Below are 23927 nucleotides of genomic sequence, written 5' to 3'. Positions count from 1 at the left end.
GTTGTTGCTGCTGCTTTAAGTTTCCTGGTTGTGAGAAGTTCCAATCTGCTCTTCTCATAGGCCAAGACCTGCCCCTTCTCAAATTCCCTATCCTCATGGTATAAGACAAGGAGCTTGAGACTGCCCCTTTATCGTGGGCTCAGTCACATGACAGACTAACTCAGCGTTCTGAGACCAGCCACCAGCTAAAAGAGAGGGGACCAGTAGCACCTCTGGCTTATCTGTGGCTTTGGTAAACTTCAACCACACCTCATACCAAAAAACAATGGACCATAACAATTGACTTATTAGAAGAATACAACAAAACTATTAGTTGTTGTAATGGCTTTTCTGCTCAGCCAGAAATGTTTCCCATTGGGACATAGCCTTCTTTGTTGTAATATGGGGAAATCGCCTGTGATTTCTTACAATATTAACTGTACATCATGTTCCCTAAAAAAAGAGAATCCCGGGAAATATGTGTATATGTGTATGTCTGTGCACATACATCTATACATGTGTATACATGTGTATATGCATGATGTGTGTGTGTGCATATGGAATCCCCTCACCCTCAAAAGCTATGTAAATTAAAGATGCTAACTGACTATACTATGTGGCCTTCATATGGCCTTCATCATAATGATCCTGACATCTGTTTAACTGTATCCCAGACACCTACAAAGAAAGGGAAAATGATTCTATTGTTTCTGGGACACGACACTTGATTGTTACAATTGGACAAAATTAAGACAAAAAGTAAAATGCTTGTCACATCAGCCTGCTCTTAGTCACCACTGGCCATCAGACCCAGCTGATGTCTTGATACTTGTGAAGTAGAAGTGCTACTATCTAATGTCTGATGAGTTGCTTTCTCTTTCTACTCTAATACTTAGACTCTGTAATGGCCAGATAGGAGCTGAAAACTTCCCCCACACTATTCTTCCAGCCTCAGTGGGGCAGGATTGAATGGCCACATGTCTCATTAAAAATATCTTTTACAGTATTGTTCTGAACATGTGTGGAAAGGTTTCTGGCTTTGAGGGTGAATGAGCTTTTCTATCATCATACCAGCAGGTACCAAGAGCTCCTTAATGTGCTGTTGGAGGGAGGGGGATGCTCATACAGGTCCCCACTCTTCCTAGTGCTTGAAAGCTACACCTGTCAGTAGAGGAAGGCCCTTTTTCTAAGTCACTCTTCTAGGTGCAGTACAAGGCTTCCAGAGAGTCTCTCTAGCCTTGGACTGATGACAGAAGCTACAGCTTGGTCTCCACCCCTATCCCCTCTCTTTCTACAATTCCCTAAGAGCAGTCTTCATGGCATACATACCATCTCTAAACCAGTGCTTGCCAGATGCACATAAGTACCAGTTTTCCCCAGGGGAGTCACATAGCACTCAGCTTTCCTGCATCCATGTCAAATGTGTGATGTGTGATTTGCGGCTCCTCATTGTCATGTCCATTTTCAGCAACCCAATGACTTCAGGCTTTCACCCAAAACTGTTCTCTCCAGACTTGACCTTTTCAGAAAAACAATACCATCGTCCACCAGGGAGGCCTTGATTCCTGTTTTTCCTTCATCTTCAACTCCAGCATGCCTTCCATCCTACATGTAATCCATGGGTCCATAGAACGGCCCCCTCCTTCTGTCTCGCAATTGTTCTTTATGCAGACCCTGCAAAGCAGTCTCCTGCCTGTCTCTGCTTCCACTGGGGATCTTTTGAAGAAGCAGATAAGACCAACGTACTGCTTATGGTCTCCAGATAGCTCCTCTTCTCGTTTAGGACAAACCTCAGAGGCATCAGTCTCACCTGCAGACTTACATCATCTGGCCATTCCCTGACATTGCCCTCTTTTCTCTTTGTCCACTGCTCTTTGGACTTACCACCCCGTTTCTGTTCTCCACAAGTGAATTCATTGCTATCACGGGGATTCACTGACTGTACGAGTCACTCTTCTCTTCATGTGCACAAAACTGCCTGCTCATCTGCAGTTGTGTTTAACCTTAACTGGCACCTCCCTCATGTCAAGCAGACACGAGGGAGGTGTTTCATATTATCACATTTTCTTTTCTTTACAGTTTTATTACTACATGAAGCTTTACATTCTTTTTCTTTTGTTACATTTTTATTAGTTCTCTCTCTCTCTCTCTCTCTCTCTCTCTGAATATGTGTGTGTGTGTGTGTGTGTATGCAAATTGTGGGAGTTTGATTTTTCCTTTCATAATATGAGTCCCCGGGATCAATCTTAGGTCATCAATCTTGGTAGCTTCACCTATACATTTACCTAATAAGCATCTCACTGGCCTCTTGGCTTTGTTCTTGAATATTGTTATTATTTAACTCTCCCAACTGCAACATTAATGCAATTAAAAAAGCTAGTTATTTCCATCATGCCCTTATTGTATGTGTTTCACTGTGTGCGCAACACACACACACACACACACACACACACACACACACACACACACACACACACACAGAATGGGCAAACCTGTCATTTATTCCTTAGCATTAACTGATTCAGTCAAACTCTTCTTAAAGCACTCTAGAGACTGGTAAGCATTTCTGATTATTATTTAGGAAAACAAATAAAGGATATTTTCATAGTGTGGCTGGTCCCTGAGGAATAGAGCATATCTGAGAAGGCCATTGCTGTAAGGCAGGCAAAGGGAGGCCAAAAGACACAGGGGCCTTCAGAGGAGAAATGTTTTCCCTCCTTCATATTTGTGTGTGTGTTGGGAACTGTGTTGAGCAACAAGACAAATCTTTGCTGCTGTTTCTTTTCTCTAATGATTCCTGCTCCTAAGTTACAGAACTCAGACCAGCACTTTTAAATTTTTAGGTATACTGTGTTACCTCCCCTAGTCCAAAACTATATCACATCCCACTGCTTCTATAGGAAAGGAAGCTTGAGACCCAAGGAGGACAGGTGAGGATACACCCTCGGAAATCAACCTGTTGAAAATGAGAGGCCTCCTCTAATTGGACATTTGTTTTTGCGCACAGTAATTTACTCTGATAAATCCTGTCTGTGGGGTACCGTGGATTGGGTACCCCACAGACCAAGTCTGCTTGGTACCCTGGATTCTGGACAGGGGCTTTCCTTTACCTCTTGTTCATATTGGATTCAGACAAATGAAAACATTCTCCTAGCATTACAAGGAAACCTCTTAGGGATGAGCGGTTACAAATATTTTGCTCCCCACGCAGAAAGTCTGGCCTTTGTCTTTCTCCATGGTGTTGTTCCCTTGCAACCTCAGTTTGGGTGTGTTGCCCTTTGGCTCCTGCTCCTAAAAGTGGGCTTGTTCATTTTGTTTGCCCCATTCTGCCATGCCATTTTGAACATATATTTAAAGAACTATATTCACTCTTTCCCATATGTCTTACTATTTTCCTGGAATTCTTCATTTGTCTTTGTCTCAATTTTTACATTTTCTGTTTTTAATACATGTCACCCTCTTGATCTGATGCCAGGTTGTTATTCCCTTTGGAATAAAAATCAGATATTAGGCTTTATTTTTAAACAATTTTGGAAATCAGTAAAGACTTGCCTTTATTATCCTATACTCATTATTTTAAAGCTTGGTCTACTGCAAACTTTTAGCATTATTCAGCTCTGAAGTAGCTAGTGATAAATGAAATGCCAATACATTCCTCATCAGCACAGACACAGATGGCTCATGCATGTGGGCAAGGAGATTTGGTCATTGCAAGGCTAGGTCAAGCTGCCCATAGTACATGTCTGTCTAGGTGGGTGTGGGTGGAGCCCAGAGAAATTCAGAATGCTTTCACAACAGACAAGAAAAGGATTTGTGATAGCTTTGGAAGTCAACCTCCAGGAGATTGAGAGTGAGCATCTGTCCAAGGATATATCATGAAATGCATTCAGTCTGCCCCTTTCTTAACCACAGAGATTGGATCAGAAGGGGACAGGACAACACTCTACCCAAGCAAAAGCACTTCTCAGTGAGAAATTCTACCCAGCCATTCTAAATCGGCAACCACCTGAGCTCCATAGAGAACAACAGGGAGTCATATTAGCCCAGTTTCCTCTTGCATTGCATTCAGAAAGACTTGATGTTATTGGTATAGAGCTCACTGACAAGTTGACGGTTTGAAGACTTGAGTGTCTGAAAGATTGCACACCCTTCTCCCGGTCTAATGATCAGGACAGAAAGAGAAGATATAAAAGAATATGAGCCTTTGAGTCACGTGGATCAGAGTGCAAACCAAGCCTCCCTCCTCCACTTACTATTGTTCATGAAGCACTGTGCAAACACATTGTTTAATGACTGTAAACTTTGCTTTCTTGGCCTGTCTCAGACAAAATAATAATAATAATAATAATAATAATAATAATAATAATAATAATGATAATCATCATCATCATCTCTCTGGCATAAGCGTATGGTTGAGCAATTAAAGTGATTGTCTTGGAAACATGTGGGTGAGAATAGATTATCTATAATTCCAACATTCAGAATGTGGAGCCTGAAGACCCCTGGAGAAGCCTGGCCAGCTAGACTAGACTAATCAGTAAGCTCAGGGTCCAGTGAGAGACCCTGATTCAATGAGTGAGATGGAGTGCTACTGAAGAAGAATTCTGATGTCAGCCTTGGGCCTCTATATGCATGTGTGTGTACATATGTAACCCCCCAACACACACATATTAAGATATATACTGGGGTGGGGGGTTGAAAATATCGCTCACAGAACTGTTAGGAGAATTACCTATCTTTAAAGTACCTGGAACCAGGCAAAGCGGACCCAAAAAGAAAAGTTCTGTCTCTTTTATTCTTCTCATTCAATCTGCTGGTTAAAAAGTTAGATCTTCCTGGAGTGTTTAACCCTGTATCTATCAAAGCACGGATAACTACATAAATTATAGGCTGGTCTCCCTGATATAGATGCTTGGGTTTTGGTGAGTGGACAGCACTAGTGCCTTTGTTTCCTGCAACTGTATGCTGTGGAACACAGGCACCTCAAGTTAGATACCCACAGTATTCAAGGAGAGCCACTCTGCAGTGTGTATGCGTACCTAGTTAAATAATAAACATTTCCTATCATCCCACGTGTTCTCCCTGCAGCCTAGATTCCCCAGTGCTGTTAGTGTCAGCCCCTCCTAGAGGCTGCCTCTGGGCAGGAATGTTTAGTCTCCTGATACTCTAACTTTAGACAGGCAGTTTCTTTACTACCAAGAAAGGTCAGAACTACTAAAACAGGACTGTCAGACCTATAGCCAGGCTGGAGGCAAGGCCACCCAGGGACAGTGCCAGAGAAACTGCCCCAGGCAGCATTAGTCACTTGGTGGCTTTCCTAGAGACCCTATCTTAAGCCCGTAACATCTGGAGGCTAAGTGCCCTCCACTTGCCAGCTCAATCGCCTACAGTAAGGTGATGTAACATGAGTTGAAAGAATCTTACAGGAACAAAGCTTGACAAAGACAGTGAAACAAAAAGGGCTGATTACCAGATTTTGTAAGAATTGTTCTGTCACCACCACCACAGATGCCTTTTGCTCTAGAGTAAAACACACCACAAAAGAGACATACAAAAAGCCCAAGACACTTGTTAAGAACCTAGGAGATCCCTTTCAAACCTACTTGCAGCTTTTATTCTTTCTGCTTGGATGAAGAGTCTGTATTACTTTTTTTTTTTTCAAGAAACCTTTCAAGTTTTCTGTCAGAAGCTCCTGAACTTATTTTTCCCAGTCCTGCAAAAACACCTGCTATCGAACACAAGGCTGGATTGGGACCACGAAGATTGCAATGATGTCCTCTATCAGGAAGCAGTTCAGGGAGCAGAGATAACTCAGCATGTGTCATGCCTTGCCTGACACCTTGCAAAGGCTTTGTATTAGGGCCCCAATCACACACCAGCCAGTTTCACTCAGTTTCATTAGAATCACAGGATAAGAGAGGGGAGCTAAAAATATTCTATTCTGTCTTGTCTGAGACTTAATATACTCTCTACTAGTAAAGCAAGGACACTGGTACAAATGAGATGCCATGAGTGTATGTGCACACAGATCCATGTGTGGACTTGTCTTCTTATGCTTGAAGTAGTGTTGCTCTGCTTGTGTATTGTGAGTGAATGTAAATCCCCTCTTCTTTCCATCTTAGGTACATTTGACAAGATGCAAGCATCATGTAGAAAAAAGACATCGGTCCCTTTAGCTCCACAGTGTTCAAGGAGCATGCAGGCTCATGACAAAGAACTTAGAATAGTGTTTTGTTGATTTCACATCCTTTATCTTTATATTTGAAGATAGTATAATGAAAAATTCTTTTAGATGCAGGCCTGTCCTACATTTTTAACACTTTACTAGGACATTACTTACAAACCATAAAATTCACACATTTGAAGTGTGAATTTTACTTACTAAACAGTGACTGTTTAATAAGTTCACTGGGTTTTGCTGTCATTTGTCTGCTCCTGTCTTAGGGCATTGAACAACCCCCATGAGATTCCTCACCATTTACAGATAACCTCAATTTTTTCTCCAGCCTCAAGCAATCACACACATTTTATGACTCCATAGTTCCATCTTTTCTGAGTTACCACTGAAGAAATTTTAATGCAAAATGTGGGCTCTCTATCTTATTTCCATTGTGTTCCCACTTATAATAGAGAATGGTAGAAGTTACTGTAAAGTTTTAGAGATGTTTACAAGTTCTTTTCATCAGACATCTTACAACTCTGTGAGGATTATTTTTTTCCATCTTTATTGCTTTGTGCCTCTGTAGTTTGAACTTCTTGAAAACAATCCAAACACCCCTAAATACCTCTATTCCAGAAATTCTATTAACTCACACATTATTGTTTACTAGTAGGAAAAACTTACACAGTGATACTTGGAATCAGAAGAGAAATCTTGGGTCACTCCCCCAAGTTTAACATTATATAAGTGTGAATGTCTATGGCCACTTGAGTTTCTTGATCATAGCACAGTGCCAAAGCAACCAGTGCCATTACTTTAGCTTGTAACTCTCCTCATGGCCCCAAGGCATCACCCTTTTTGTCCTCTGGTCAATACAAATCCATCCATCCCACCCATTAGGGAGAGAATACAGAGACCAGGACCTATTCATCAGGAACCCTTGTCATATTGCTCTGTACAAAGGATTCTACCCTGCTGCTTAACTCATAAGAAGAAACATTAGGCTATAAGAAGGTATAATTTCATTACTATGTCATGGGAACCATGTGAGCAACAGAATGAATTTTGGCTGATGGGTATTTTTAGAAAAGAGGGCAAATACAATGCTCACTGAATTTGAAAGGTAAACCTTACCATTATGTGTGGGTACAAAATAATGCTGGTATCTGTTTGGAATAATGCATAGTATAAATAGGAAGCCATGGTGCTTGGCATTTATATGCAATACCAGCTGGATACCATCTTTGCTCCCCAGCACACAGATCTTACATTCTGCCTCTTCTTGGGAATGAAACATGAGCTTCATATTACCTATTTATATACTCTGCTTTGCTTCATACTAAAAATTAAATCCACAAAGTGTCTTTCATGATGTAGACACCTTTTCCAGTGCATGATCCAAAAGATGCTTAAATTGGTGAGTGACCATATTTGATAAACTTCATTTTGCTCAGCAAACACAAATCCTATGTCATGCACAAAAAGAAGATGGCTAATTTGGGCTATATTATTTGCAATCAGAAAGTTGCATTATGCTTGTTTTTCTTTTTCCCCTCCTCTGCAGCCCAGGGAGGCTTTGGGGCATGTTCTCTCATAAATTGCAAGCTATTATTAGGTTATCATAGTAAAATATCATGGGTCGAGACAAACAGCAAGACTCTTCTGCAGTTCCAAACAAAAATGATCCCCAATAGGGTCTGCAACCAAGCTCAGCAGAGGACTAATTATAGCCTGCCGCTCCTGAGCTGTACTTTAAAAAAAAAAATTCACCACAGATGTACAAAATGGTCATGAAAATGCCCTTGTTGCTGAAGCTTCAGATGGCTGAAACTGGCAAAGAGAGCCCCAAAGGTAGCTTGCCTGACAAATGGGAGATCTGAGGGCAAAGCTGCTTGGGTAGGAATGGGCAGTTGTTACGGCCATGCTCCGGAAGTCCTTGGAGGTGCCCCAAGCTCTGTGCTTCTGGAGTCCTGCATTTAGGTAGTAGAGAGTAATTGATTCAGAAGAAGTTGCTATCAATACATTTTCAAGATTCAGATATTGTTGTCCTGAGTCTATGGTGGACTTTTAGTGACAAGAAATAAGCATAAAGGTCTGTAAGATTGCCTGACAAGGTCCATAAATAACTAGGAACCCTGAAACAATCTGTGAAATAACGAGGCACTCTTCATGAAAAAAAAAAAACTCGTTTTCTTTCTTCTACACTAGTCATAAAGGCATTCAAAAGGAGAGGAATACCAGTTTTCAAAGATATTCATGCCACTCTTCGTCCCTTCCCCTCTACCTCTCAAGGACCCACTAAGCACTAGGCACAGTTTCACAAGGGACCAGTAGAGGGATGCACAGAATTCTGTGGAGCTTTTACTCCTTTTCTGGGCATGGTACTTAGTAATGAAGATGGAAACTGTTGAAGAAAATAAAACAAATTGTGATGTCACAGAATAGTCTTTATGCGGGGGTGAGACATTTAATAGACTGCTTAATCACTGACAACTTACACTGAAGCATTTAGCCTTTTCCTGCAGACATGCACTGACAGGTCTAGTCTTTAAAACTATGGAAATGTATTACATTTTCTGAACGTCCCATTTCACGTAAAGTCTTTGATCAGTTAATGTTTTCTTCTCTCTCTGGCAGTGACTACTCTCATTTTGCTTCTCCCACAGCTGCTCTCCCAGTGCCTCCAATTTTTCTCCCCAACCTCCCTGCTTCCCTTCATTCTAAATATTCTACATTAGCTCTGGCTTTGAGAAAATCCAAAAACCTGATCCCTCTAAGCCATGACTTATTAATGATGGTTTCCTGATGGTAGAATACTTTAAATTAATGCATACCACACTACACATACACACACACTCATACACACACACACACACAAACACACACACAGAGAGAGAGAGAGAGAGAGAGAGAGAGAGAGAGAGAGAGAGAGAGAGAGAGTTTTAAAGTCAGCTGCACTGGTGTGGCCTCATTGACTAGAAAGTCATTTTGTGTAACTTAATCGCTTGAATACTCACAGAAGCTCCGGAAATTAGATAATACAGAGGGTTATCAGTGCCAAACGTGGACCATGATGTATCCAAGTAATGAAAAGATACTGTTTCCTCCCTGGGGGTGGGGTGATGTGGAGCTAAGGGTAGCTGTCCAAACCAGAATTGTTGGAAAAAGCAAGCAGAATCATGTAACAGCTGTACAAGTGGTATGAACCTGGCAAGGATTTGTAAAATTAGATGATGTTTGCTAGCAGGCATTAAGTATCTAGGGCTGTTGGGGATGGGTTTAGCTCAGTGGGTATAGCACGTGTAGTATTAGTTATATATCTAGAAAGATCCCAAGTATAAAGGCTGAAAGATGTGGGACTTGTGGTGTTTTTCTTTTGCCAAGTATCCCAAAGGCACAGATCTCTTAGCAAGCCTGTAAAGGGTATTTGTCAGGTCAAGGAACTATGCTCAGCAGTTCTGCACAGTGCAATCAACAGAACATATGGGGCGGTCAACACCATATAAGATATAAAATGAAAACATGAGGGGAGTGGTCACAAGGAATGGGAGACACAGGCAGCTTCTGCTCCCTGTTGGTGACATTTCTTTAAAGGTCATGCCCCTCAGCTGAGCATGGTGATCCCAGCCTTTAATGCCAGCGCTTGAGAGGCAGAGACAAGCTGATCTTTGTGAATGAAAGGGCAGCCTGGGCTACATAACTAGTTTTGAACTAGTCAGCACTATATTGTAAGACCTATTCTGTCTCAAAAACAAAAATTGAATGAATGAATATTTTTAAAAGGAAGAAAAATCTACTACTCTTTGTAACTTTTCCTATCCCAGACACATCTCCGAACCTAGGCTCCAAGCTAAGCCCTGAGAGCCAGGATGCTTCCGACTTGGTCTCTTATGCAACTCCCTGCTCATCCTCCATACCCTTTAAATGCATCCATTCTGTATGTTGTGTGTATGACACTTTCCATCTGACTATTGGCACAACCAAGAGGACCAGAAAATATTCTTAAATCAAACTCTCACTCCTATCTAGACAAATTGGATCACTTATAAGTCTAATTTTAATATGTATATTTATCATGAGCCTTTGATAACACAAATAGCAATATATATCCCTTGTAAATAATGTACGAAATATTACCAAGCTGTGAAAAATACAGTATCACCACCAATTAACGTTCTGTAGCTTTCAAATCTTAAATTTCTGTAATGTTTAAAGAAATTACACAAAATATGCACACAAGCATATTTTGACTTAGTGACTCACAGTTTTTAAATGAACTGATCTTACATATATAACATGGCCTGCTTTGTCACTGGATAATAGTCACTGAACACTTAGAATGCCCTTATGATTTTAATAGTTGTAAAATGTTATATGAAGTTACAATTTATTTTACCAAAGAATATTGGGCAAGTCAGTTTTCCCAATCTTTCTCAACATTAAAAACTTTGCATTAGTGAAGACTTTATACAGAATTATGCCCCTGCTCAATTTATTCCCAATTTTAGTTCTATTTCTAAATCCTCAAAAGCAAGGGAGCAGTGTGTGAGCTCTTAGGCTTTTGATAGATATCTATGTGTCCTTACTTCAGATAATTATGTACACTTATGCAGGAATGACCTAATGGAGGAGGGGATCCACACCAAATCACAGCAAGATTGGAACTAAACACTTAAATCACTAGAACTTTTTAGCATCACCTCTGGGATACCTGTCCTTGAAGGTCACCTGCCTCTCACATCCAAATGCTGATTGGGGTTACACACTGACATATTCTGTTTGTTGAGTTGCCTCTATTTACTTACTTTAAGTAGGGTCCATATTTATCCAGACTTAAAATGAACAAAGCCACCCATTCAGAAGAGTCCATCTGGGTGGAATAACTATCCCCAGGATAAGGGAACATGTTGAGTGTCTAATGTGCTGTCTAGATTTATGGGGTCAGTTGCTACAGTAACTGAGCTGACCAGGGAGTTCCATCACAGCCCTGTGGATGAGATAAAGGGTTTGGAGATGGGCAGGTCTAGGTGGAGGAAAATACAGTTTCTCAATCTGATTCTTGCCAGTTACTTTTAGCTCTATCCAGACCCCTAGCTCCAAAGCACATGATTTTCCCACTCTAGAATCGATCCTGCAGCAGAGATAGCTTGAGAGGATTCAAGGAGATGATGAGTGTTCCAAAATTATAACAAAGCATAAGAATAAAAGGGTAAGCTTGTGAAACAATGATGGAGGGAGAGAGAGGGGGCAGCCAGGTAATGGCAGCACATGCCTTTAATTACAGCATTCTGGAAGCATAATGCAGGGGCATCTCTGTGAGTTTGAGGCCAACCTGGTCTACAAAGTGATTTCAGTGACAGCCAGGACTACATACAGAGAAACTCTGTGAAACTCTGCCTCAGAAAACAAAAACAACAAGATAAAGAGAGAGGGGAAATAAGGTGGGCCTGGATTATCTTAAAAGCCGAAAGTGAGTTTCTATATTACAAACCAGCTGGCATGAGGAGATGATAACTGATAATGCTCCTATGTGTTGGAGATCCAAATTTGCTTTGCCTTCCCCTTTTCAAAATCAGCCAAATGCTGGTGAATTAATTCAAACTGAATTTATACTCTCATAGACTCCATGTTACTAAGTTTTATAATAAAAGTTAATAGACTCATACTTCAAATGTAGAATTACCAGAACCATGGTGCTATTTTAAAAATAGGTGTACCCATGCCTGTTTGGGGGTATTGTAGAGAAAGACAATATAAATATAATCCAAGAAAAGCCAGAAATCTAGGACTGAACAAGCAGCTCCCCTTTAACCTGTTTCTTAGCCCTTTTCAATATAGTATTTGCTTAAGAAGACAAGCTGGTACTTCCACAGAAAATGATGTTATTCATTTTCTTTCACATGTGCGGGTGTTGTAACATTGTGTAGTTGACAGAAAATGAGACAAAGGTTCTATTTTCTTTGAACTCTTTGTCCTCTTTCAGTTTTATGATGTGTCAATAGTCAAAAATTTTAGTGACCCCCCCAAGGACTAATGGTGAAGAAATCTGGCCTCCAGCCTGAGGCCTATGTAATGGGTCTTTTTTTTGTCCCACGAGCCAGCTCCCAAAATATAATGACATGGAGACTTTTTATTTAATTATGAAAGCTCGGCCTATAGCTTAGGCTTGTTTTTTAACTAGCTCTTATAACTTAAGTTAACCCATTTTTCTTAATCTGTGAGCTTCCACATGGCTCATGGCTATTACGTCTTTTTCTATATATCTTGCTCGTTTTGTGTCTCCTGGTGTCTCTCATGGGCCTCCTGGCACTGGCCTGTCTGTGAGACTGCAGGACTAGGAATCTACATCTGCCTTCTTGTCCAGAATCTTTCATAGCTTTTTCAGACCCTGTGTTTGGGTATTCAAGCCCTACACCAGATATAGCATTTTCTTTTAATGTTTTATTAATAAAAAATTTTCAGGAGTCAGATATTAGAATAAAACCTGATAGACCCACAGAGCAAATGTGAAAATGATAGGTAACCTCTACTCTCTAGCCTTTCCTGCCCCCAAAGAGCCCACTCATCTCCTTTGAGCCCTATATATTTCTCTTGTGTGTCCCTCTATCTCCCCAGAATCCTCCAGAGAACTCTATGGTCCACTCCTATCAGCTAAATGTGGACCCTGCCCTCCAAACCAAGGCTGGATTCTGTTGGCAGTCTCAGAGTAACAACACAAGCAAATCTACAATAGCCCTACTCCTTTCTAATGAATCCTAGCTTTGCCTCCCACTGGTAATGTAATGTTGAGCACATTCCTTATTCTTTACATTTTATTTGTCTTATCTCTAAAATAGGAGTAACAATAGGTATTCATATTATAGGACGTTCTAGGTTAAGTGAGAATCCATGTATAATGCTTAACCCAGTAAGTCCCAATAAATATTTACTATCATATCTATTGGCACCATCATTTATAGACATCACAGACAGAACCATATTTTTCCATCATCTTAAAGAAAATCTTAGTCCCAAATCACCTCCTTGAAGGAAACTGTGATGAAAGATTGCAATGACATCACCACAATCTCTGCTATTGATGGAACAAAAAATTCTGAAAACATAATAATAGATACTATTTTTTTTGTATGTGCCTACCACCTTCCAGTTACCAAGCTAGGCCTTTTAACATTTCTTTGTAAGATCATTTTTTAACAGCCATACAAAAGAGCACTTGCATTTTATCCTATTTAAAAAATGAGGTTTCAGAGGCCTTTTAGATCAATTATGCTAAATTAGCATAGTCAGTTCATTGAAAATGAGAACAGGACCAGGTCCTTCTCCACAGCTTGACTCCTTGCTACCAAGATCAGATTATGCAGATCACAGCGCTTAGGACCAGTGTTCCTCAGTAGCAACAGCAGCTACCCACAGAGTTACACCGATTCAGGTGAACTTATCAGCTACCTACCTAAGCCTCCATTTAGTAACTATCTCCATGAGAGCAGTAGTCATCATCATTCAACTGTCTGTCCATAAGGTTTAAAAAGAACAAAAGGACCTCTCTTGCATCTGTGTACCTCACACTCCTTGCTTGATCAAGCACACATTGAAATTTCAAACATTTTAACTTATATAAAAGTCATTTTTATTTCTTGCAATAAACAAATGTGACTCAAAATCAAAGGTACCAAGGCTGCAGACACACATAATCAGGTCTGCTTCAGACCCATATGAAAATCTCAAGAGACGGCCAGAGAGGAATATCACTTTTTCTGCACACTAGGCTAGTTTCTTTAGGATTTCTTTAGAACCAGAGAGAAGATGGAGTGAGTGACCAAGAAATTTAAGGAAATAATACAATTCCCATTCCACGTAAGTCATCCCAGTCATTTAAAAGATCCAAGATGAGGCTGGAGAGATGACTCAGCAGTTAACAGTATGCCCTCTTCTTAAAGATAAACAGTTCTGATCCCAGCATTCACATCCAAGGCCTCACAACTGCCTGCAACTCCAGCCCAAGGGGATCATGCAATCTGTTGACCTTTGTAGATTCCCCCTGCCCACCATGCATGCACATAGCTAAAAGAATTAAACTAAAAGCTTTTAAAAAGTAAAATGCTCTGGATATTTATTTGTCAAGAAAAGAAAATAGAGCCAGGGATTTTTAGCAATTGTTTTCTAGGTTTTGCATTTCTTTTCAAATTGTATTTATTTGTTCTATGTGTCTTGATGTATCTTGATCCCATTCTTTTTTCCCATCCCTTCATATCTGTCCTCTGCCCCGCAGGTCCCAAATGGAAAATAAATAAATAAAAGAGAAATAATAAAATATAAAAAGAGAAAAACAGAAATCTCCTAGGAGCTCCACAGAGGATGAGCCTACGTCCTCTCAAGAATTTGTGAACTTTTCACTTAAAAACTTCCCTGTTCGAGTATGATAGATTGGAGGATTGTCATTTTCAGCTAGGAATATGTATCAAAGTACATTTTGGAAAAATGATTAACTTGTTTGTGCTTTTTCTTGTCTTTAATTTGTGACCCTGAAATATAAACTCCCTTTATTTCTCATTTTGAATGAGAATTTCTTTCTTTGACCTTCAACTCAAGCAGAGTGTCAAATGCATGGTAGGAAATCTAAGGCCCAGGAACACCTTTGAAAAGTGCTCACTTTCAAGCCAATGTATCAAAATAAAACAATAATTTTCCATTTGATGTATCAGAAAAGGCAGGTTTCTTTGCTGATGATGTCAGAGCCATCCCATCAGAAACTTTGCCTGCGGAGACTAGGGGAGGCGCCTGTCCTCCTTACAGGGATACAAGAAGCCATGGACCCCAGTGACTAATGCTTGCTAAAGGTTTAAAACTGTCCCTCTCTTGTGGCCATGCCCCATCGAGTGAGCTCCAACCCAGACAATTAAGTAGAGAGTCAGGGAGGGCCAACAAGTCTTTTTCCCAAAACTGACCTGCTGATTCCAATATGCCGTTGGGATAAAAATGACAAACAACAGGGGCTCTGAGCTTTGATTTTGACAGCATGAGACCTCTTGAGTTTTTGGTGACCGTCTACTATCTTTTTGCATCTCTTTAAGGACAGCTCTTATGGCAAGAAACTGTTAGGGCTCCCCCACCCCACCCAGACCCTTGACTTAGCTTTTACAACCCTTCTCCTTACTCATCATTAATCAATCAATTGTAATTCTGTGGTTTCTGGCACTCTGCTTGGAGACTAAATATGGATTGTTGTCATGTGAACCAGCAAAATGGATGCTGGGTTTGGGGTGCCGGGGACGATGTCCGTATTTACTTGGATATATAAATGTCATAACTAACTCTAACCAGAGGCTAAAACCTGTTTATGTCTGGCTAGTCATAGCAGAAGAGTTAGCACCAGAATATATTATTTCTGCCTGAATTCTGAAAGGGAGGCAGAGGGTGGGGAAGGGAGAAAAGAAGCGAAGAACATGCATATATAATGCTTAAACAGAGACTGCATTGCAACCACTTGGAAAATGGCAGGCTTAACAAGATCTCTAATGACTTTTGATGACTTAGGTCTTACAAAATTCTCAAAATAAGAATGGCTTTAATTTGTAAGAGTCATTTTTATGTGGTTACATTTAAAAGCACGAGACTGTAAATCCTTTGGCCTAGGGTGTTTGTTACCCAATGTTTAGAATCATCAATCAGCACAGATCTGGCTCCCCTACACTAAAATCTCTGGCTTTGCTGCCTTATAGAGTCAGCCAGTAACATTAAGCACTCATTAGATTCCATTCACAGTGACTCACTTCCTTCAAACCCTATGAGGTAGACACACATCTACCTTTTCTCCTCTGAGAAGAGGAGCCAGAATCTAGTTCATTTAGAAGGATCACTCTGCCACCCCATCACTGGCTTTTCAGTGTAGATGTGCAGAAATAGTGACCTAAAAAAAAAAAGCACGAAGCATAACTCAGAGTGAGATTACAGTTAGGCAGGACCGGCACCTCCACCAGGGCCACCCAAGTTGTTTTATGAGTAAAATGGCCATCCTATCTGGGGCATCAATATTTCCAAGAGAAACCAGCTGTTTCCCACCTCTGATTAGCTGCTTCCCTAGAACACTAGCATCAATTCCTCCCAGTAGAGCCCCACACTGTGGACACTAGCAGCCCGTCCTGTTATTTTAGAATATTAGAACTGTGGCTTTCTAGCCTTGGAACTAAGGTACTTGTTTAAGAGGTATATTCCTAAATCCTTTACCTATAGGGTTTAAGTAAATCAGCCTAGAGTGGATCCAAGATATACATTTTATAAGCAAAGGTTTCTACATATATCTGATGCCGAAAATATGTAAACACTATTAAAATTAAAGACAGCCTTTGAGAAAAAGTTTCCTCTATCCCATTTACACTGTGGCTTCCCACATACAGGTTGGAGGTAATAATTTTAGCAACATTTCTTACCTAACGTTAAAAAATAAAAGGCCATGCTGTATGGTTTCATTTTATTAAAACTAACACAGCTTGGTCAGTGTATTTCAGGTCTAAAAAATCTTCCTTTCTTGAATTGTCAATAGTTCTAAAGATTATTGGTCACATCCAAACTGTAGAACCAACAAATCCCAAAGCAAACTTAATATGTTTGCATATTGTGCAAACCACCCAATAAACAGCAATGTTAGAGGTTTAGAGATCTTCTGGATACTTCATTTTTGATGAGGAAAATGGAACTGGAAAGGGTATGCCTTAAAGAGGAGCCTGCAGATAGTTTCAAGAGCATCTCCCTGGTGATCTGCCTTCTACTTTGACACCATGAACTTCTGTACATCATGGACCATATCTTAGAGTGACCGAAATCTGTATGCGCTAAAGGAGGAGTAACCATATCTCCCCATGAAGCTGGGCTCCAGAAAAGTCACTCCTAAGCACAAATGGCTTTGGAAGTGTGCAATTGTCCCCAAAGAGTAGAGAATAAGATAAGCTATCTGAGGTGAGGTGACACTCTTGAATTGTAACAGAGAAGCCTATGTCCCACCTGTGACACTGTAAGGATGGCCATGTCCCGGAGAGATTGTTAAGTAACTATAAAGTTAAAGAGATACAGGTTAAGAAAGAATAAATCCTGGAAGAAAACAGGGTTTATTCTTGTATGCTCCCTTGATGTGTTGGCCAAGGTTATATAAAATGAACTGGAAACAGCTCCACAGAGGACAGCTATGACCTAACTTTCTGATGTGTGGTTTAACTCCTGGGAACCTTCCTTCTTCCTGATTTATAGTCATCCAGACTAAGAGGACAGGACTAAATGTTGTAGACTTTATAATTCATGTACCATTAATTACAGCTCAAGATGGGAGTTAATGAGTGAGAAGCCGGCTGGGGGTATGCTTGTACAAAAGCAGATATATGCCACCATCAACATGTCTGAATGTATGTGAATGGCATTGGAAATCTGATTCTTCTGTCTCTGTCTTTAGTGTGCCAACTTCTCAACATTGCATCCCTTCAGAGACCAAGGCAGTAGTGGTTTCTTGTTTTTTTTTCTTTGATAATCAACATTTGTCTTGTTCAACTATGGTCATGTTTTAGGCTCTGTGTACTTGGAGTAGGGTTTATCATCCTCTAACATATGGGGTGAGGGATGTTCTTCCTTGCACAAAGCAATAAAGAAGCAACAAAGAGTGATTGGGGAAGATCCCACAGCACACAACATTTGGAACCCTAAGCTATGGTTAGCTGTCACAGTCAAGGTTAATAATTTGGATTTACATGCATTCTTTCAACATTTTTACATAGCTCTTGCACTGGAAATAAAAATAGACAAACAACCCAGTGAATGACCCAAGTACATAAAGACTACTAAACTCAAGGAGGCCCAGAACATGTTTTATTTATGTGGCAAGTTGGCAATTTAGTCTCCTAATTGTCAGGGACTCCAGAGAAAAGTATTTGAAATCAGAACCTGTTGTTACGAATTGGAATGTTCACATAACATTCACATAAACAGGCTATTGAAAAATAGCGAGAGTGTAAATTGCCACAGACCTGGCATGCTCTCCAATCCAGCAAACATGACCAGATTGGGTGGTCAGGTTCACTGAATACATGAATCTTTGACCTGCCATTTTCCCCTGCGGAGTGGAGATAGGACCCCCAGAACCACTTGATAAGGGAGGAAGACTGCTTTGTAATGTACTCCAGCATCAAAAGGGAATCTCTCCTCCTCTGACTGTCCCACCTCACTTGGTTGGCCATTTGTCACCACCGGACAGTAATGGCAGTCACTTCAGAGCAGAACAAAGCTTGAGACTCACCAGCAGTGGCTCTCCTCTAAGCTGCCTTCTCCTACCATGGTCTCTTAATTCTTTATCTCTTTGTCCCACTGCACTGGCTGCCCTTGGAGAAGAAGAGCACAAAATCTCTTTTCTTTTAGGCTGCTTCAGCATTAGCAGCTCCAATAATTTTTAATAATGAAATGCAGAGACCATTGGGTTGTGTCTGGTTTGCTTATCCACCCATCTCTGAGGCTTCTTATTAAACTGCTGCACATGATGACAAACACAGAAGGCAGAGCAAATCTAAAAGGTGGATTAACAGATGGTCTGTACCTTCTCAGACTTCTTCCCCTTGAAACAGAAAAAGTTCTTTGACAAAAACCTGCTTCAAAGTTTCTGTGTGGAAGGCACAAAGGGACTTGTAACAAACTCAGAGAAAGAAACCGTTGGTCTTCCTGGGATAAGCAATGTGGTGTGGACTGGCAATTGACCCTGAAATCATGTTGGCCTAAAAATGTTTCTTCTATCCAGGACCCCTATCCAAGAGGCATAAAATAATAATGTCAGAGATTACAAAACTATAAAAATGGAATAATTACATCTGGCTATAAGACCTCTAGATGGTTAGATGACAATATGAACATTACCTGTGCATGTTTGTATGGAGTATTTAGTGCTTTTCTCCATCTCTTTAGTTGTAGAAGACACAAAATCTTCCGTCCATCATAGATGTTGATCATAATCAGCAACATGGGCCCTCAGGGCTGACCGGCTCCCCTTTAGAAAGAATATGATATGTGTGTTTGGAGGGTATTCATGCCACCTCATGGGTATGGAATTTGAGGACAACTTTGGGGAGTTAGTTTTTACATAGGTTCTGGGGATTGAACTCAGAACAACAGGCTTACACAGCAAGCACCTATACCCACTGAGCCATCTCACCAGCCCTGAAAAAGAACTGTCTCATGAGGAACCAGGCATCACACAGACCAGAAATGGAATATCTTCATGACTATCAGGTGGAACCATAGCTCAACCCATCCCAACTTATAAACTAATCTAGATTATTTTCATTGTCTTTACAAAACAACAAAAAGCTACCTACTCTGGACAAGAAGTATAAACAGCAATTTCCATATTCTATCCCATCATCTTAAAAACAGCAAGTCTAAGCGAATATCAGTATTCCCATTCCACAAAAGAACAATGGAAGCCCAGAGTCACAGAGTTCGTTGTTTGTTGAGGAGGACTAGAAACCTCTGTGTGCTAGTAAGCTATTGCTATCCAAAAACTTGCCCTCTAGTAAGCCATGACATTCCTATCTTCACAAAATGGCACAGTGAAGGCTGTTAGCCAACAGAGATCTTCGAGGATACCTACTGGTTTTTGTGTCATGGAGATGTACCAGCAAGGTGGTACAGTGTACAAATGTGAGTCCTGAAGGCAGGAGGCAGATGTCCCAAATCCACCATCATTTCCTCTTAGTGGTGTGACATGAGACCTGCTGCCTAACATCTTTGAGCCTATTATTATCACAATCAATACTGTCATGCAGGTGAACTTACTTTCCTATTCTCAGGGCTCTAGGCAAATGTCAGCTATGATTACAGTGTGATTCTTTTCAGTTGCAGTATTGACTTGCTCCTCAATCTTTGGAACTCTCTCCTGACATGTTAGCTTGCTCATCTGTAAGCAATAGTTGCTGATACAGCATTTTAGTAGTACCCTCCAGCAACCATTTTCAACACATAGAATGACCTAGAAATCATTTGGGATTCTGTGAAAATAGATTTCTGGGCCCCAGGGATTATGACCAAGAAGAGTTGGATAGAGCCTTGTAATAGTCTTTTGAGGCCCCTGCTGGATTTTGATATAACTTGGGCTGTGAAAACTTATGAAAGAAAAAGCTGCCATTCAAGCCTAGTAGACAAAGAACTGTGGTATCTGTAGATAAAGAAATTGACTTAGAGGATTTTCTCTATCAGTAGCATAGGCAGAACCAAGCCCTTGACTCCTGATATCTATGCTCTGTTCCTTTGACCAGAAAACTGACTCAAAGATACAGAATTCTACTATGGGCTTGAGTCTAGACTACACAGCAGAAGCTCATGGCACCCCGTGGGCATGTATGTAAGGTTAACTCAGTGTCATGGCCTCTTTTTTCTCCTTTCTCTGCAGACACATTTGCCAGCAAAGTAGCAGCCACCCAGGACCAGTACGCAGATGCATCCATAGGCAACGTCACTGGAAGCAACGCTGTGAATGTCTTCCTGGGAATTGGTGTGGCCTGGTCCATTGCTGCCATCTACCATGCAGCCAATGGGGAACAGTTCAGAGTGTCCCCTGGCACACTAGCTTTCTCTGTCACTCTCTTCACCATTTTTGCATTCATCAACGTGGGGGTGCTGCTGTACCGGCGGAGGCCAGAAATAGGAGGTGAGCTGGGTGGGCCCCGGACTGCCAAGCTCCTCACATCTTCCCTGTTCGTGCTCCTGTGGCTCTTGTACATTTTCTTCTCCTCCCTGGAGGCCTACTGCCACATAAAAGGCTTCTAAAGGAACAATCAGATATAGTAAATTTATATATATACATATATATACATAAAGAATTATGTATAATGAACAGAGGAAACTGACATTTGTCATGTTCACTTAACCTGCTGATGGAATCCAGCTTCAAGAACATACTCTGTACTAGGGAGGAAGTCAGAAACCACCATCTCCCATTCCCAGGCATCATCGTGTTGAACAAGGCGTGGAGGCAGGGTCATCGTGCAGCTCAGCCTAGAAGGGCTGTACTTTCTCCGAGTTCATAAATGGTTAAGGTTTTGACTTGTTTTTCTTGTTTTGTTTTGTTTTCAGTGGGGTCATGGAGGTGGCGGTTGGCTTTTGATTTGGTTTTGCTTTGTTTTGTTTGGAGAGCTAGGATCCTACTTCTCTTCATGGGAAGCGGTGATCCACCCAAAGGTGAATGGATTTGGGATCAATCTGGAAATCATTATAATTCTCTCCTCACCTCCTCCAAACACTATAAACGTTACTTTGAATTGAGGAAGGATCCGGGCATGGAAGAAGAAAGAAGCTCGTCTTGACTATATTACCAAATTTTATGCTTTTCTCCGAGATATGAACAGGTTAACTGTCTCAAGGAAGAGAAGCATGAGAGCTGCATTGGAGCCAGGAAAAGAGATGGTTCTAGATGTAGTCTAAGGATATGGTGCCTGGCACTCTTGTTCAACAGGTATGGGGATAATGTGCCTAGATTTCCAGGAACACGAAGAATCCTTCACCCCTTATCTCTTTAGCTCTGAACTGTGATTAGCAAGACCCTTATTCCTTCCAGCCCAGCTAATTCCCCAGGTATCCCATCCCAGACCTCCTCCTGTCCACCACCCAACCCCTGCAAGCAGAAAGATTAATACCATCCAAAAAAAAAAAACAAAAAACAAATCTGTCATACTTTTGGTCATCATGTGTGTCCAGGTCCCACGTTGCCGTTGCCTGGGATTTTTTCCATCAATTTTATTTTCAGTGGCATCCATGGCTTGCACAATCCTGTTCCAGTCATGACCGAACATTTTCCCTCCTTCATGTGCCTGTTTGGGAATGTTGTTGTGATCCCTATTACACAGTGCATGGATGAAAAACAAATAAAACAAAGCGTACCTGTATATAGTAGAGCATAGCAAATACTGTTCTCCCATTCAGCGATGGTGATTGGACATTTGAAGACATAAGTGAATTTTTCTTTTCACCTGAGTTGTTAGTTTTGAGTTGTAACTGAGTTTGAATATTGATAGGGATAAAAGAAGAAAATGGCTTAGTTTTCATGATTCTGCACGTTCATTTCTAAGAAGCAATAATTGTCATAGGAGGAAATTTTAAAGTTATTGAGAGGACAGCAGGAAAACCACACAGATTTCCATGGGATTGTAGCCATGTAGAGCATGTCAGAGGCCTCCAGGAATCACCCACTGTTAACTCAGGCAGGCAAAGAGAAAGGTTGGGGAGAGAAGTGGATACTTTGGATATGCCTGGACTTCTAGAGCCACCGTTTCCACACTACCCCTCCCCCAAAGTATTTATTGCACATCTGCTCTGTCTGGCACAGATGGTGGATAGTGCTAGTTCATTTTATTTTTTTATGTAGATGGGCTGGTTTGAGCCCTGTTTCATTCACCCTCCAGTCCAGACTCCCTGAACTCACAAGCAACTCCTGAGTGGAAAAGAAACCAGGGTGACTGGTAGACCATTAGAAGTCCACTGTGTCTGACACAAGAGATGTGTCAAAGGAACTGGGGTCTCTCAGGAAGATGACACTGGGGAGTTTTAACTCTTTGAAAGAAACAGCTATTTCTATTCCAAAACACCAAAAAGCAAAGATAAACCCAACATTCCAAAAGCAGTGATTCTACTAAGGAGGGAAAATGGAATGGCTTTGCCTACCTCTCAGACAGAGACTTCTCTGAGACCTCCATGGCCCTTTGTGTTGATTCAAAAATACTTAAGAAATAAATATTGTTGAGACCTCCTTCCTCTTCTTCTTCTACTCAGTGACCATAGCTGTCCATTATTTAATAAACAGTTAGTGGCTGAGTGAATAGTTAGATACTTGCTACCCATTCAATAGGCCAGGTAATATACTACTTCCTGGTAGCTGAACAGTGACCAACATAGCCCAGATTCCTGCCCCCAAGGGGTATATAGTGGATGAGACTCCTATTCAAGAATTGACCTAACCATACTGAGATGGTTTTATCTTGCAAGAGAAAAATAATCATGTCTTCTCTTTAACACAATCACATTAAAATTGCACAGCAAAAGCAGTTGACCAAATGTTCATATTTTTTCTTGAAAGAATGTAATGTTTAGCTTGGGAAAAGTACCCTTTAGTCTTGGCCAACTTGCAGGCTTGTTCATCTTCCTACTTTAGATCTAGCAAAGTACTAATCATGGTGGTGACGGAAATCACTGAGAAGACCCAGTTAACGTGGTTCAAATCTATGTGGTACTGGTACCTTTCCAGACAACATACTGCAGCCCGCTGACATTAGTGACACTGGTGACCCTCAGTGGTACATTCTAACCTGTCTTGTTTTAATTTTTATAGACTTTAAAAGTTGAAAGCTAGCCTAGAACTACTAAGTAAATACAGTCCAAGGATATAAATGGTTAAAGCATTAGAAAGATTTTGCACTTTTTTTAAAAATACATTCCATCTTTGGAATGTCGATAATCTTGTAGTGAATTTTCACAGAGAACGTCCCAAGAACTTCTTGCTGTTGGTCAGTTTCAAGTTCAAGCTTTTTGGTTTGTTTGCCTTTTCAGTCTTCAAGCTGTAGGGAAAATATGATTCTGGATGTTCAGGGTTGTTAATTATTATGTGTAAAATGATTTCATTTTATTTGTTTGACTGTTTTATTTTGTGTGTATTGTGCACGGCTTTAGGGGAACAGGCACTAACAGTGCTGTTCCTTAAAACTGGTATACATTATTGACACAGGAAAAAAAATAAAGTTTCTAATTGTGATTTCACCCCAGTGGCACAGCT

General features: G+C 40.8%; 1 protein-coding gene across 9 annotated transcripts in view; it reads left to right on the top strand.

The window, feature by feature from the left end:
- Positions 1-23620, top strand: part of Slc8a1 (solute carrier family 8 member A1) — a 265639-nt gene extending 242019 nt beyond the window's left edge. For 8 of the 9 annotated variants that reach the window (XM_035445538.1, XM_035445536.1, XM_035445535.1 and 5 more), the window contains one exon: positions 20556-20932. In XM_035445538.1, the coding sequence (XP_035301429.1) occupies positions 20556-20932 (377 nt within the window). Of the gene's footprint in view, positions 1-20555; positions 20933-23591 lie in introns of those variants that run through there. The other variant, XM_035445539.1, reaches the window with a different exon arrangement.
- Positions 23621-23927: the final 307 nt, after the last annotated feature.

This window comes from Cricetulus griseus, chromosome 5 (assembly GCF_003668045.3).
Source record: "Cricetulus griseus strain 17A/GY chromosome 5, alternate assembly CriGri-PICRH-1.0, whole genome shotgun sequence".
In the NCBI taxonomy this organism is placed as follows: Eukaryota; Metazoa; Chordata; class Mammalia; order Rodentia; family Cricetidae; genus Cricetulus; species Cricetulus griseus.
Note: the sequence above shows the minus strand (reverse complement) of the source record. Positions and strands in the feature narration are given on the sequence as shown.